The following is a 14,702-nucleotide window of genomic DNA, read 5'->3' as shown; positions in this document are numbered from 1 at the left end:
ATTGACATTGACATTTTAAGTAATTTCCCACACAGAAGCATTGATGAAATATCTGCCTCGGACATAAGAATACTATGAAAAATATGTTGACTCTGTTAAGGCATTTCCATTAAAAAAAAAAAAGTTCAGTTGCTTAGTTTAATATTCCTAAACAATATATTCCCCGATAGGAAAATCCAGAATATTAAACACGTGGGCTGAGTTTCCCCCTCACACTCGTGCAAGTTTTTTTAAAATTGTACCACGATTTGCCTCCAAACTTACATACGTGCACTTAGTTCCTAAACTTTGATTTAAGGTTATCACAGAGAAGCCTTCCATCGTCAGCTGATGAATGTGAAAACAGCCCGCTGGTGTTAAACTCAGCAGGTACGTAAGTCAGCAAATAACAAGCAAAACACATTTTTGGCGGGGACCTTGAGAAAGCATATTTGCATTTGTAAATCTGTGTTTAGCTTCTTATTTCTCTGTTGTGAGGTTTGATTTGTCACCAACAGGCATAGTGTTTCCGAGTTGTGGCCACACAACACATAACACGGTTGTGAAACAATGCACGTCTTTTTGAATCATTTAATGTAACCCAGGAACATAGAAAAATAGGGGTATGGTTTGCGTATTGGGGCTGTCTGGTCTAACACTCGCCTCAGGCTTGTACACTGTGACTCTCAAGCACGTACTTTTACACACACATGCACGTAACAGAGACATGCACGCTCACCAACATGACAGGAGCGCTTACTGGAGCAGTTTGTTGGACTCAATAACCCAGTTAGCTTTGACTTGATGTCAATACAGCTCTGCATCCTCGCCACTGTGAACCAGGCTTCTCCGGGCCTCCTGTCCGCTCACCGTCAGGATCGGTAAACGGAGGTTACAGCTCTCGCTGTAAGGCGACCGCCCGGGGCTGGTCGAGCTCTCTGTCCCTCAGCGATGAACTCTCAGTCAAATTGTTGAGGGCCGCCCATGAGTGTTCAGTGTTTTTAAATGGCTTTCGAGGGAACTAAGCTGGACTTTGTTCAGAAAGACATTGGGGAAAGTTGTTTTTTATTATATTTATACCAAAAAGCATCAGCACCAATCACGCTGTGTTGTGATGTGCTGAAATCACGGGAAAAAATGGTCAACCACCAAATCATAGCATAAATCAGTTCATTCACAAAGCAGGCAGAGGTGAAACTACAAACTATCCATCCATTATCTGTACCACTTCTCCTTTTAATGGTTGTGGGGGGGGGGCTGGAGACACAAACACACACACACACACACACACACACACACAGACGCACACCCCTCTGTCATTTTCCTCTTCCTCTCAGCTAGTAGTGATTCTGTGATTGTTATTATAGTGCTGTGTTTTGTTTTGCTTATTTTATTTTTTATTGTTGGAAGGTGTTAGTATCATTCAGAGAGTCTACTGTGACCTTTACAGGTTTATATATGCTGCTATGAAAATCTTACACACCATCAAAGTACTCATAAAATGCTTGTCTGTCTTTCAGTATTTGTGTGAAATGCTCGACAGTAATTTCTCTGACCCACCGCAAGTATGAATTGGCCTCTAGGGATTTTCGGATTTATTCGTTTGCGGGCATTGTAGCTTTCACAATCTTTTGTGTGTTCTTGCTAAACTGCAGCTGTGCCTTGGCTTTATCCTGCAGAGGGATGTTTGTTGGGGACTTTTTTTTCTTTCTCATTTCAGCTGTGAGATGTTTCAAAGCGTGGTTTAAATATTCCCATTTGTCTCAACTGCTTAGATAAACTTTAGCCGACCATTTTACTTATACAGGAAATGTATATAAATACATGAGGCTGAATCTGTGCATTGACTACTATTACTACAGAATTAAAGAGAACGTGGTAGAGAGAGATGTCCGCGGCAGCTTTGTACTGGGGATGGAAAATAGAGAATGTTTTGCAAAACAAAAATAAGTCATGGGTCTATCTCTGTTCTCTGTAGTGGATTTTCTTGCGTCTATCAGTGTGTCTTTGAGCGTGTGTGTGTGCACATAACCAGTCGACCATGTTGTCCACCTGTTAAAAGTAGCTGCCCTACTCTGTTTGTCTGATCCCACAGATGCTTATGGGAAGCTGTTCCCTTCACGCACACGCACGCACACACGCACACACGCACACACACATTGCCATCCTCTTAATGGTTTGACAGCTGGCCCTGATAGAGGAACTATTTTAAGGCCTGGGGTGGATATATCTGTGTGTGTCGCTGCTGTCATGTGCGCAGATAAGTGGTATATGCCTGCCTGTCTGTCTGTCTGGTTCGCGGGTGTCAGTTTGATGGGCAGTGTTTGGCATAGTCCAAGTGGCTCCTGTCAGAGTACACTAGCACTGGACGTGATTTACATGGTGCTGAGACATTGGACACACTCTAAACAATGAGCTAATCTTTTAAAAGCTTTGACTTTTTAAATACTAAGCAAACTCTGCGATTTGCAGTTTCTACAGACTTTTTTTGTTAATATATCTGTTCTTCGAAATATATAAATGTTGGCAGGAAAAGGTTTCGGATAATGTCCCGAGCAACAGGTACGGACATTTGCGTTCCCACGTACAGCCCCTTCGGATAAGTCCCAGAAAATGTCCGGACTTAAGTGCATGTCTGAAAGCAGCTTTAGTGAGAGATGAGCCTCTCCAGTCACCTTTTGTGTGTGTGTGGAAATGTGAGATCATTTAACCATTTGACCTATTGAGTATATTCCTATTATTAATAATAATGTCATTGTCTTTCCATCCTGCAGGACCTGCACACCATCTACTGCCACCTGTACCACATGGACGTCCTCTCTCACCTCAGGGAACACCAGCTAAGGTCTGAGTCTTTTCTGCGTTTATAAGACCAAGTCAATCACAGTTATCAGTTTACCAGGTTAAATTAAGAATAGCCCATAGGCCAACTTTCGGCGTGGATTGTTATACGTGACACACCCTGACAAACAGGTTTAAGAGCGCTTAGAATTTTGCAAATGCCTTTTGCCCCAGGTTGGTTTTTTCCACCCTTATCACTCACAGGACATTCAGGCTCAGGTGGTTGCTACACATTCATACCACACATGTTTCAGAAGTTGTGTTTGAAGGACAGGAATGTTTACTTTTTATTGTTTGATTCAGTTTGACAGGTTTTAATAACAATGACATCAGAAGAGAATTGTTCCCATGAAATTGCTGGTCTGAGCCTCGTGACAAATAATTCTGTCTAAGTAATAAATGACAAGTTTTAGGGAAAAACTGAGACAGATACAGACATCACAGCAGTTCATCAGGCTTACATCTATCAGTCAATCAAACTTTGTTTAGATTATTTAGAACATTTCAAACAGATGAAGTGACATTTGAAGTTGCTGTGATGTTAAAAAGGATCTAGAGAATGAAAAAAGAAAGTGATTTGGATTTAGAGACTTATGTGCCGAAACAATCAATAAATGAAAAGACAGCTATAAAAGATGGGTAGTCAAGACAATAAAAGAAATATAGGAATACAAATTAAGTAAATCAAATAAAAACAAGCAGTAATATGAATAAAGATGATCAACACAAGATTTTTATTAAAACTAAGTATAAAGTAAATAATAATGATGAAAAATGGATATACATGATACAACTATAAAACACTACATAAAAGACAGACTAAATAGGTGTTTTTTTATTTTACGTTTGAAAATGAGACAATGTAATCTTTGTTCTTGTGAAGGCATTTGACTTTCAGGAAATTCAGGCCCAGCGCAGACTGAAGAAAATTAAATGCTGGTTGGGCTGCAGAAAGAAAATGAGTAGGGGGTCACCTTAACACTGAGCTGACAGACCGTAATGATGGTGTCTAAAATGGAAAAAAGTGCCTCGGTGCCTTCAGAGATCAGGTCTAGGATGGATGTGTGATGGATTGTCAGAGCTGGAGACCTATTTAGGATGTTTTTGGAGAGAAAAAAGTTAACATCCTTATCTTTCTGTGTCAGGTCGATGTGTACCTCGGCCAGGTACGAGAGACATGAAGCCAACCACGTCCTGTTCTAGTAAGTAAAAGCTCTCACACTGTGCAGGGAGTGCTCTACTCTCCCTTTATTCTCTTTATATTCTCCTCTTAATTCATTTAAAAAGTTTCATTTATTTCATTCCCAGTATTTATCCAGTTGAAATATCACATTGTATGCTTTGTTTCAAGAATAGTTGATAACTTTTAAATATCCTGAACCTTTGGATAAACCATAGAGTGTATAAACAACGTAGTCTACTAAGTTCCTGTTAAATCATCCACATTAGATGCTGTTTCTTAAATACATGTTTGAACAGTCCATTTTAACCTCACTTTTTACACTGTGTTTTTTTCTTTTCTTTTTTTTTTATTTGATATATTTTCCTGAGGCCCAGTCCAGATGTACGAATGAGGACATTTATCTAAAGATGACGCTAATGTAGAGAGATCCACTGATCGCCTGTCTGTCTTCCTTCCTGCCTTTCTGTCATGTGGTGTGAATAAATGGATATTGAGGTGGATGAGGCAGATGGCAAAAAGAAGTCCGTTTATCATATTAGTGGGAATAGGGAATATGGAGGAAAAGTAGTGCAAGGAAATGTGGAGTAAAAGAAGACAAGAATGAGAATCTAGTGAAAGAGGGAAAGGTAGCGGAGAGTGTAGATGATGAGGAGAAGAGAAAGTGGGGGGATGAGGGATGTAAGGAGCTACATTAAAAGAGAGCAGAGGGTGCAGAGAAGGAGAGAAAAGAAGACAAGTATGCTGAAGACAGAGGAAGAAGGAGGAAAGAATAGCAATGTTGAGAGGGAGGTGAGATGAGAAGACGAAGTGAGGGGAGGAAAGGGAAAGAATTTGAGACGAGGCAGGAGAGTAATGAAGGCAGAGGTGTGGAGGAAGTTTGAGAGATGTTCTGTTGATGTATTACCATCCTCACTAGAATCCCATCAGATGGTTTGATTCACCATCCAACATGCGCACACACACACACACACACACACACACACACACACACACACACACACACACACACACACTCAAACTCACACAAACTCATACCAAACAATGCTGAAACAAACAAATCTTTTCAGGTTTTTTTTCTTCTTATCTTCTTCTTTTTAACATTATCCTGTTAGAATTTCAACTGTCCTACACACAAAACGACACCAAAAACTACAAACAAGATGGCAGACAGAGAGGAAATGTACAGAGGCTGTGTACCACATAGAGGGTGAATCAACACGCCATCATTACTGAAATCAGTACTTTAATTCAATATTCATCAGACAATTTCCCTTGAGTAGATGAAGTTAAGTTTGCAGTAAAATCTGACTTTGCGCAAATCAGAGAATTACAGTAGACTGTACGTACATATAGAGATGGCAACAAGTTTTATGAAATAAAGAGTCGGCCCATATCTCATAAAGCCACTTTGAATCTCTGTATGTCAATGTGAATGAGCTCTGCCCACATGTATAAAGCATTCAGAGATGATTTGTGTTTATAGGACTTGTAAAAGCCACTGTTCTTTATCAGGGAAGAAGAGGCGACAGCAGTACAATCTCTCCATAATGTATTGCTCTTCCCTCTGTGGTGCATCTCTTCACATCTCAACACTACAGACACTCCTCACTTCTCCGTCAGTGTTCCCAGGCTCTGTACTCATACTCGTAATCACGGACGGCGATATGTTCTTCGCTGACTGACCTCTCCATCGCGTATGATTGTGTCTGATTTGAGCACCAAGCTTATTATCGATGATTAGAGTTGTGTTTGAGGGGGTTAGTACATGTAGATAAGATGAGTACATGAAATAGCATGGAAAATCACACGTTGCCTTATTAATAATTTGTTTATTTTCAGATAAAATAATTTCTTTTTAAATCTATGACAGACCAGATAGCGTATCTCCGTTAAGCACAGTTCATTCCAGCCCTTTTAGCATGCAGCTGCGTGACATTAATGGATTCTCTGCATCTTGCACTGATGGAACATTATATCTTGGTTCTATAGTGCAGCTTTGCATCCTAAGAACACATTTGGGCTAATGCAAAATGCATCACCTGGGATTCAAAGGGCGGATGTGCACTATATTTTCTTTCAAATATTTAGCGATCTCACTCTGCATTTCTTTTCACATAACTTCTACATTTTTTAAAGGAAGATTTCATGTCAGATTCCTGCCTTGGAAATAATTGGGTTTTTCCAGCCAATTCAGCCCTAAATGTATGGATACGTGATGGATAGAATGGCCCCCAAGTCAGCTACATACAGAGCAGGACGATAAAGTATAGAAGGAACCTTTTAAAAAAGCAAGTGTAAGCAGAGCTATGGTGAGGAGGACGGGGGTCTCTAAAAAGGATTCAGTTTAACTTCAGCGGGCATTTAAACTTTCCAAAAAAAAACCCTGCGTGAGTTCGACTTTCAGAGCAACCCAGAGTGATCAGAAACAGATGGCCAGATCTCCAGACTGCCATCAATATAGGCACATAACCAATTTTTTTTTTAAGACTGCAATTTAAGTTTTCACGTGAGAGTGCACGGTCATCGTTAGGTTGTTCTTGGTGTTTTATTCTGTGTTCAGCCATCGTGGTTTAAAGTAGAACCCTTTTCTTCTTCACCGACTCAGTTAGTCTCTCCCTAACTGCAGTGTCATCATCATGAAACGTGGGAAACAGTCCATTTAGCTTTCACCGTGTCCAAAGACGATGCTCTCTATAGCTGATTATTATGATAATGAATAAATAAAATGAGAGTCAACGAGCGGTCCAGACTCAGACGCCGCTTATGATGAGAGTGAAGTCTGCGGGGAAACACAGACTGAGTCAGAGAAGAAGAAGAAAAAGCACTGCTTTCAACCCAAATGGCCGTCACAGTACCTGTGCCCGCGGGCCACCAACACAGCCTTATGATCATCATGCCCTCACACGTGAAAATTTTACTTGCAGCCTCTAAAGAAATGATTGTATTGATGACTATTTCGATCGCAGTGGCTCTGGTCATTCATCTCTGTTTGAAGAGGTTACATCAGACAACCAGTCTGGCTGATTTGGGTCACTAAACAAGCAAAGGCAGAATTTAAACTAAAGTTTCGAACATAGCATTTATTTTAGAGAAATAAAAGCAGCTTTAGGACTTACTGATGGAAAAAACTTAGGTCATTAAGGAACCCAGAAACACCAAATAACTGGGAGTTGGATAGAAAAAAAATGTCTACAAAAAGGACTTTACCTTAAAAACAGGCAAGGTAATTAACAAACCATCATGAGATATAACACAAGTAAGTTCACATTGTCCATGCTTCCTAACACATGAGGTGTTGTGGAGCACAGACTGCAGCATTATAGACTGTGAGTGTTTCACACCCGTGTGTTCTGTCTCTCTCCAGCCCAGACAGCATCGCTAACTGTTGGTACATCCTGCTCTCTGGATCGGTCTTCGTCAAGGAGCACATGTACCTGGCAAGGTGCTGGTATGTAATAACACTCGCTGACACGCACAGGCACACTGTAGGACGCACGCACACACGCACGCACACACACACACACACACACACACACACACACACACACACACACACACTGCATTAACTCTTATTCCTTGTACTGATTTTTTAAGAGCTCACTTCAAACAGGGGGTGACACATTTCTATGACATTACACGTGAAGCTGACATATCTTGTCATATTATTAGATGGAGTGTGTGTTGTGTGTGTGTGTGTGTGTGTGTGTGTGTGTGTGTGTGTGTGTGTCTAATGTACAAAAAGACAGACCTGATAGTTGAATGGTTGGGTGCATACCACATACCATACCAGGGTAAAAATGACCCTGAGCAGCGAGTTCCCGCTTTGGCTCCCGACTGGCCAGTCGACTTACTGCATGTCATTCCCACATACTCTCTTTCCCTGCATTTCCTGTCTGTCTTCACTGTCCTTATCAAATAATTACACAAACGTGCATGTCTGCTGCAGCCTGCTGGTTGCCTGGTATGTTTATGATGAAGACAAGACTCTTGAGTTTGTTCATTATGGTCAATATGTGAAACAAAAATGGGGAAAATGGTAACACAATTTGTTAAAGGTTGTGGAACCCTTACCAAAGGGGAATACAAATTTCTATTTTCTAACTGTATCTTGACAGTTAATGTTTGATGATGAGAGAGCTTGGATTTGCAAGCAAGGGGTTCTTCAAGAACATGTTGTGCCCTAATATACCAATATCTGAAGAAAAAACTGCAGGCCCCTTCCTCCTCCCCAAATCCACCAGAATGCCAAAAAAAACAGCTCATAAAATACCTTGATCAGCGTCGTTGCACCTGTTTAAACACTGGAATTGATTGTAACGTAGAAAGCTATGGCAGAAATTGGTTGGTGCTCAGCCCCAATGTTTATCTTTCCTCTGTTGTTGTAGTCGGCCTGAAACTGAAGCATCGAATACCAGAAATGTAGAGGAGGGGGGCAGGTACCTTTGGTGCACTTATGTCTAAATCAAACAAAAAATTTGACCCCCTGGCCAAGAGTTTCATCTGCTAGATGGTGTTTGTCAGGAATTGAGAGTGTTGACTCAAGTATGGCCTGAAACTCTGCAGTACGTTCACATTTTCAGCGTTCCTGTTGGTCGTGGAGTTTCGGGTAAAAGGAAGAGGCTCTCTGCTTTTAATGTTCTCTGGGGGATGTCAGTGAAAGTCATGGAAAATCATGGACAACTTTACAGGAACACATTCATTTCCACTTGTTTCACACATTCTTTTCATCAGATGATGTTTTTGTATTTGGTTTTCTTTTTTAAGAAACGGAATATGAAATCGATCCTTCACCCTTTTGATTTGAGTCAAGGAAGGTAGAAAAAGTACACCTTCAGTCAGCGGGTGGAATTTGACTGTATAATAAGATAAAAACATAATTGGTCGCTGTGGTTGGATGATTGCAGCATCAAAGGTAATCTAATAAATCAGGAAAAAAACACTTCCACAGGATCGTGGCAGGTCATGTTACATAATTCTGGAAATGTAGTACATGAATCCATTAATATTGAAAAGTTTCCCTTCACCGCTTCATTGTTGGACAAGGTCTCATGGAGCACACTGGTGCTTTAAGTGTCCTTAATTAAGATGCTGGACACCTTCCTCCTTTCCGCTGTTGGTTCCTTCTAATAGAAGTGTTGGCAGAACTGAGAGGAACTGAATAATGCAACAGTTGGTGCAGTTGCTTGTCGTGACGACTGACCCTTCACAGGCTACATGTTGAAGGATCGGAGAGATAAAGGTAGCTGGTGTGATGTTAAGGCAGTTTATCCAACAACAACAACAACAACAACACAAAGCACCAACTGACCAACTGGATCATAGTATCCAAGTATCAATAACCTCAGGGCAGCTAGTGTGTGTGTGTGTGTGTGTGTGTGTGTGTGTGTGTGTGTGTGTGTGTGTGTGTGTGTGTGTGTGTGTGTGTGTGTGTGTGTGTGTGTGTGTGTGTGTGTGTGTGTGTGTGTGTGTGTGTGTGTGTGTGTGTGTGTGTGTGTGTGTGTGTGTGTGTGTGTGTGTGTGTCGGTTGATAACAGTGGGGTGGGGGAGGGTCAGTGCCCAGCAAAGGAGAGCAGGGTGTGTGTGTCTGTGTGTGTTGGAGTACTAGTAGCAGCAGGGGGGCTTGGAAAGGGTCACAGAGAGGGAGCTAATGGGGGAATGTTGAGTGTGCGTGCGTGCATGTGTGTGTTTGTGTGTGGAATGCGGAACCCCTGGCTGAACAGTGGCTGGCCATGTGTTCCTGAGCAGCCTGCCCGCCTGGAGCCCAGAAGCACATCCAGGCAGGAAATGAGCAAGCTACACACGCACACACACAATAACACACTCACACACACCCCCCTGGAGCCAGCGGACAGACAGAACAGAACAGAGTAGAGCGGGAGGGAACACACACACTCCTCCCTCCCTCACTTAAAGACAAGCTAAAAGGCTGACAGTCGTCCACTTTCTGAGGAAACTTTTAATTCGTTCAAACTCTCTGGAGTGTAAAACAAACACGGTCGGATCTAAACCTGGATTAACTGGAATAATCTACTCTCTCCACTCCTCCTTGTGGATAATATGCCGGATATCATTTCACCGACAAGCAATCCAAAGAAGTGGACCGCCAGCATTCCCGTTCCTGGTCAGTGATCTTTAGGTTTTTGGTGGTTGTTACACACATGTTCACATCTTGTAGTTGCCGTGCCGTTAACAGCCAGCTGCGGCGACTTCACTTGGGATTTTTCAAAACTCCCTCTCTCTTTTTTCTTTGCATTCTTCAACCCAGCGTGTTCCATTTCCTGCCTGCCTTCGTTTAACCAAGAAGGAATTCATACATCCCAGTGGCACTGTGGCAGGATGGCTCTAACACTGCTTGGCCCTATAGCTCTGGAAAAAACCACACACACTGCTGTCTGTCTTCATCCACATTGATTACGTTAAAGATCTTTGACAGTGTTGATGATTCAATGAGCAGTGAAGAGCAAAAGAACTCTTGGAGGAGAAAGAAAATAAGTATCAAAGCCTGATTGCACGTTTTATATTTACATGGTAGCTGATGGAAGAACTGTATTACACATTTCGGTGTGGTTACCAGAAACGTGTTTGAATCCTGTCACTTCCTTGAAGCTCCACAAGTAAAACATTGACAACACTGTTCTCTTTTCATCTGATGCCACAGATTTTCTGCTGCTCTCCAATAGAGGTAAAGATTATGGCACGATTATGTAGAATAGCGGACAATGACTGTACGTTCAGTCAGGTGTGAGTGGTTCTTTATCTCAAAGCTTTGAGGACACTTCAACTCACTGCCCTGGAGTTTAGCAGCAGCTGTAAGTGGTGCTCATTTTGCCCCCCCCCCCCCCCCCATTAACCGATCCCCCTTACTTTTTGTAATGTGCCGTGATGCTTTTGAATGAGCCACTGGCATCATTACTTGGAGACTGTCTGGCTGTTTTCGATGTGTTTATGTGCGCCGGTGGTCCGTCTGTAGTGCTGACTGCCGGCCAGCTCTCTGGTCTCCTTAAATGTGAGTCAGAGCGGTCAGCGTTTGCCAACCGACCACTAAAACTGGGAGGAAGTACGGCAGAGAGAACTGAGAATAGTGTGTGCATATGTCCGATTGTGGTCTGCAGTTCTCTTTCTTTACTGTTGGTCATCATTACCGTGGAAACGAGTTGCCAAATGGGCATGGCCCGCTCCTTTTGGGTTTTCATGTCATGACCGAAACTCTGGCAAACTTTGTGTTGACTCAAATTACACTCGACAAGACCGTTTACACTTTGCTATGTAAATCTGCTTGTCAGTTTGAAAGTGAAGGTCTTACTGTTGCCGCAAATGAATCTTGAGGAAATTTGTGGGTTGTTCAGACACATTCATTTGGATTAGTTTGTAACATGAAAGGCCGTGTTTTCACGATTGCTTACCTTAGGATCATCATGACAGAAGATGAAATAACTACTGCTTTGTATTGTAAAGTTGTCGGTAGTCTTTCATTTTCCCACCAGAACCTGAAGCACCACATTCCCCACTAACGCAGACTTTTGCATTGTTTGAACGCAGGGCTGGTATTTTTTATTTTTTTTTGTCTGAACGCTTCCTCAGCAGTTTAGCCAAATGTTTGTTGATGATTTCTAGAGGGATTATTTCCTTCTTTTTGGAACGCATTTACAGAAACGCATACTCTTATGTTTGAATCCCCGAAATGAAACAAAAATGTCCTGCAACTGCGACGCTGTAACATGCCAGCCCCCATTTAAACAACCCTTGTCGCCCCACAAATCAAAGGCCTATTCTAATATTTACATGAACGTTTTTCTCATTTTCTTTTATTGTTTTAATAGAGATCTTTTTCTTGTCCTTTATTGATATTACTATTTGGGGTTTCCATCCCTTTGACACCGGAGGGTGTGTGTGGCCTTAGTTTTTCTGTGTCGCCTGTCACGGTTTACTGCCCAGGGTGCTGCAGCTGTCACTGGACCGGGGCTGAACCTGTTCTCCCCTTCTGCCAATGTCTTGTTCCTGCAGGAAAAGAGGGCAGAAAAATCATCACCTGCTGAAATCCAGTGCCGACATGGCTTCAGTGCTTTGAGAAGAGCTTCCAATACCAAGGAAACAAGATGTTGCAGTGCAGCTGATGACATTGATTTTAGTTTTCATCTTATCAAATTTGGTTATTTCAATCAAGAGAACCTGAAATTGACATTTGAGTGGCGTTATCCTGCCAAGCACAACAAGAGGAGAAAGCGATGTGACATACATGCGTCTTTTGGCATGAGATGCTGAGTGGACTCGACCAGGGCTCTGGATATGAAGACTGGAGGTGAATGAGGTGCAAATAACTGAAATGACAGCAGACAGCGAGAGAAAGAGAGGAGAACAGATTTCAAGTTTGACAGCAACAAGTTGATTGGCTGAGATCGTGGCGAAAACCGATTGGATTATCGAAAACGCCCAGAGTCAGCTGATTAGGAAAAGCAGGTAAAGGGAGAGAGAAGAGTGGGAATATATGAGTCATGAAGATCATCTTCCTGACTGAACTTGCAGTCGGATAACTCAAATGAACAATCTGGTTTGGAATTGCCACTGTTGGTAATTTGATGTATTTTGGTCTAACAAGATGGGTCACATTTTTTTAGAATTTACCTTAACATTCTGATATTGATTAATGTCTCGGATCGATCCAATATTCTTGGCAAGTCTTAACATGACGTTTTGGAAAATCAGAACTTACCGCGTAACAGCTCTTTAGAAGTTTGTCTTCAATTCTGAGTCTTTAACATATCTTATTTCATGCAGACATAAAAAGTAACTTCTGAAGAACTGAAGTGCTCTGAAGTCTCCACAGCCACAGTGATTTGTCCAGAACTTTACTCACACTCAATGGAGGAACTTTTTTTGCGCAGAAGTAAATAAACTTTCTACGATTTGTCCCTAAAACCCTCATCAGGGTGTTTGTTTAATGAGATCCCGAAACTCTAAACCAACTTTGATTTTTGCCAGACAAAAGGTTGAGAGCCGTAGAGTTGTTTTAGAGGTTTGTCTTATTTCCTCTTGGAGACACAGATACACACCAGCTGACAACAGAGAGGTATCAGATCTCAGTTCAGTCAGTGCAACAGCATCACTCGGTGGGTACACACACAAACTCAATTACTCACTTAGGGTTGACTCAAGTTTGTTGATTCTACTTCTTATGTGGGAACGCAGACGGTTGGCGAAAGAGGAAGAGAGAGGAAGGAGCAAACATGGAAATCAGCAATGAAGTGTATCTTAGTTTTTTATCCAACATTTTTTTATTACTACAAACACACACACACACCCAGTACATCCAGTCTGCAGTGTAGGGTTCGGGAACTCCAGTTCTGCTGCTCATTATATTTCGGAAACTATATTTTTCCTTCGTTTCATACTTAACCCCTAACCCCATCACGGGGAGGACACTCTTTGATATAATGCATTTCATAGCCCCTTACCCTCACCCTAACCCTTTTCGTACCCAAAACCTAATTAAAACATGGACCCTCAAACCAAGTCTAAACCACCAGACATCCAGTTTGAAGTTGTGAAAACTGGCCAAAATGTGCTTTCTCCTAAAGTCTGAAAACTCCAACCGGCCCTCACAAAGATAGAAGTGCAGAGTACACACTCAGGAGGAGACGGGCTTGATAGGCTTTGTGCTGTGCTGACAGGGACCATGCGTCTCGCCTCAGTGGAGTGTGGAGAGATCTGTCAGAGTCGGGCTGACCTCCAGGCAAAGGGCTCGGAGAGAACTCTGAGCCCAGCAGACTGCATTCCTCCCTGGAAACCCTTAAAAACCTTGCCTGGTGTTCGTGCTCTGGTGGGAGCTGGTGTGTGTTTATTCTCTCTCTCAGGTCAGAATATTTGAAGAAATTTGATGATTACACTGATCAGCCGTTAAACATTAAAACAGGTAACAGGTTGATTGGTGTATTTCACAGATGACCAGATAAAGAAAGATCATCGATTCCCGTGGTGTGAAACTATTTGAGGGGATTCCAACTGTTAGACCCGGGGCTTCGGCCCATGTGTTTGCAAGTGTCTTCCTCACTGAAGTGTCATTGACAGGTGACAGTAAACCCCTCGTAGCTGCAGCTGACACTGGCCTCTGACCTCAGTGTCGGGAGGCACGAATTTCCCATGTGAAGGGGCAATGAAATATGGCTTGATTAATTCATTTAGATACAAAAAAAAAATCATTTCAGCTGCTTTCTCTCTGCCTGCGCCATAAATGGTATTGCGATAAGAAAAAAAAATATAAGGGATAATGGCTTTTGCTGTCCCCGCATTCACCTGACCACTGCACTTTGTGAAGAAAGAAAAACTGTCTAGTATTTTGTACATTTACTGAATAATTCAGTTTCCTGTAATACCTGCTGTAATCCTTTAAGCCTTAAGAGTTGCCAAAAAGCAGTAGGGCTCTATCAGCAGGGATGGATGCCATAAGATGATTGAGGAAGTCTTGAGACTTGAGACGTGGACACATGACAAATGCGAGTTTGTGTGGTATTGAGGTGTCAGTGAAATTAATTCACAGCTAGTTTGGGCCTTGTTCAGCTGCAATGAGAACAGCGGAAAGTGGATCGTTTTTATCCAACTCCAGCTACAGTGGAAATCTTTCATCCCTTGGACAAAATCAGTTTGAGGCACCAACGCGTGGATTTCACAAGTTTTTCACCACCTTTTTCTTTTACCGTGTCTT

The 14,702-nt window shown here is 42.1% G+C and overlaps 1 protein-coding gene across 6 annotated transcripts in view; it reads left to right on the top strand.

Annotated features, from left to right (window-relative positions):
• Nucleotides 1-14,702, top strand: part of rapgef6 (Rap guanine nucleotide exchange factor (GEF) 6) — a 126,248-nt gene that overhangs the window by 24,233 nt on the left and 87,313 nt on the right. For 5 of the 6 annotated variants that reach the window (XM_035625877.2, XM_035625878.2, XM_035625876.2 and 2 more), the window contains exons 2-4: nt 2,754-2,824; nt 3,966-4,022; nt 7,368-7,451. In XM_035625877.2, coding sequence (XP_035481770.1) covers nt 2,754-2,824; nt 3,966-4,022; nt 7,368-7,451 — 212 coding nt within the window. Of the gene's footprint in view, nt 1-2,753; nt 2,825-3,965; nt 4,023-7,367; nt 7,452-9,884; nt 10,125-14,702 lie in introns of those variants that run through there. The other variant, XM_035625881.2, reaches the window with a different exon arrangement.

Source organism: Scophthalmus maximus, chromosome 2 (genome assembly GCF_022379125.1).
Source record: "Scophthalmus maximus strain ysfricsl-2021 chromosome 2, ASM2237912v1, whole genome shotgun sequence".
Lineage (NCBI taxonomy): Eukaryota > Metazoa > Chordata > Actinopteri > Pleuronectiformes > Scophthalmidae > Scophthalmus > Scophthalmus maximus.
The sequence above is the reverse complement of the archived record's forward strand: the minus strand, read 5'-3'. Positions and strand labels throughout refer to the sequence as shown.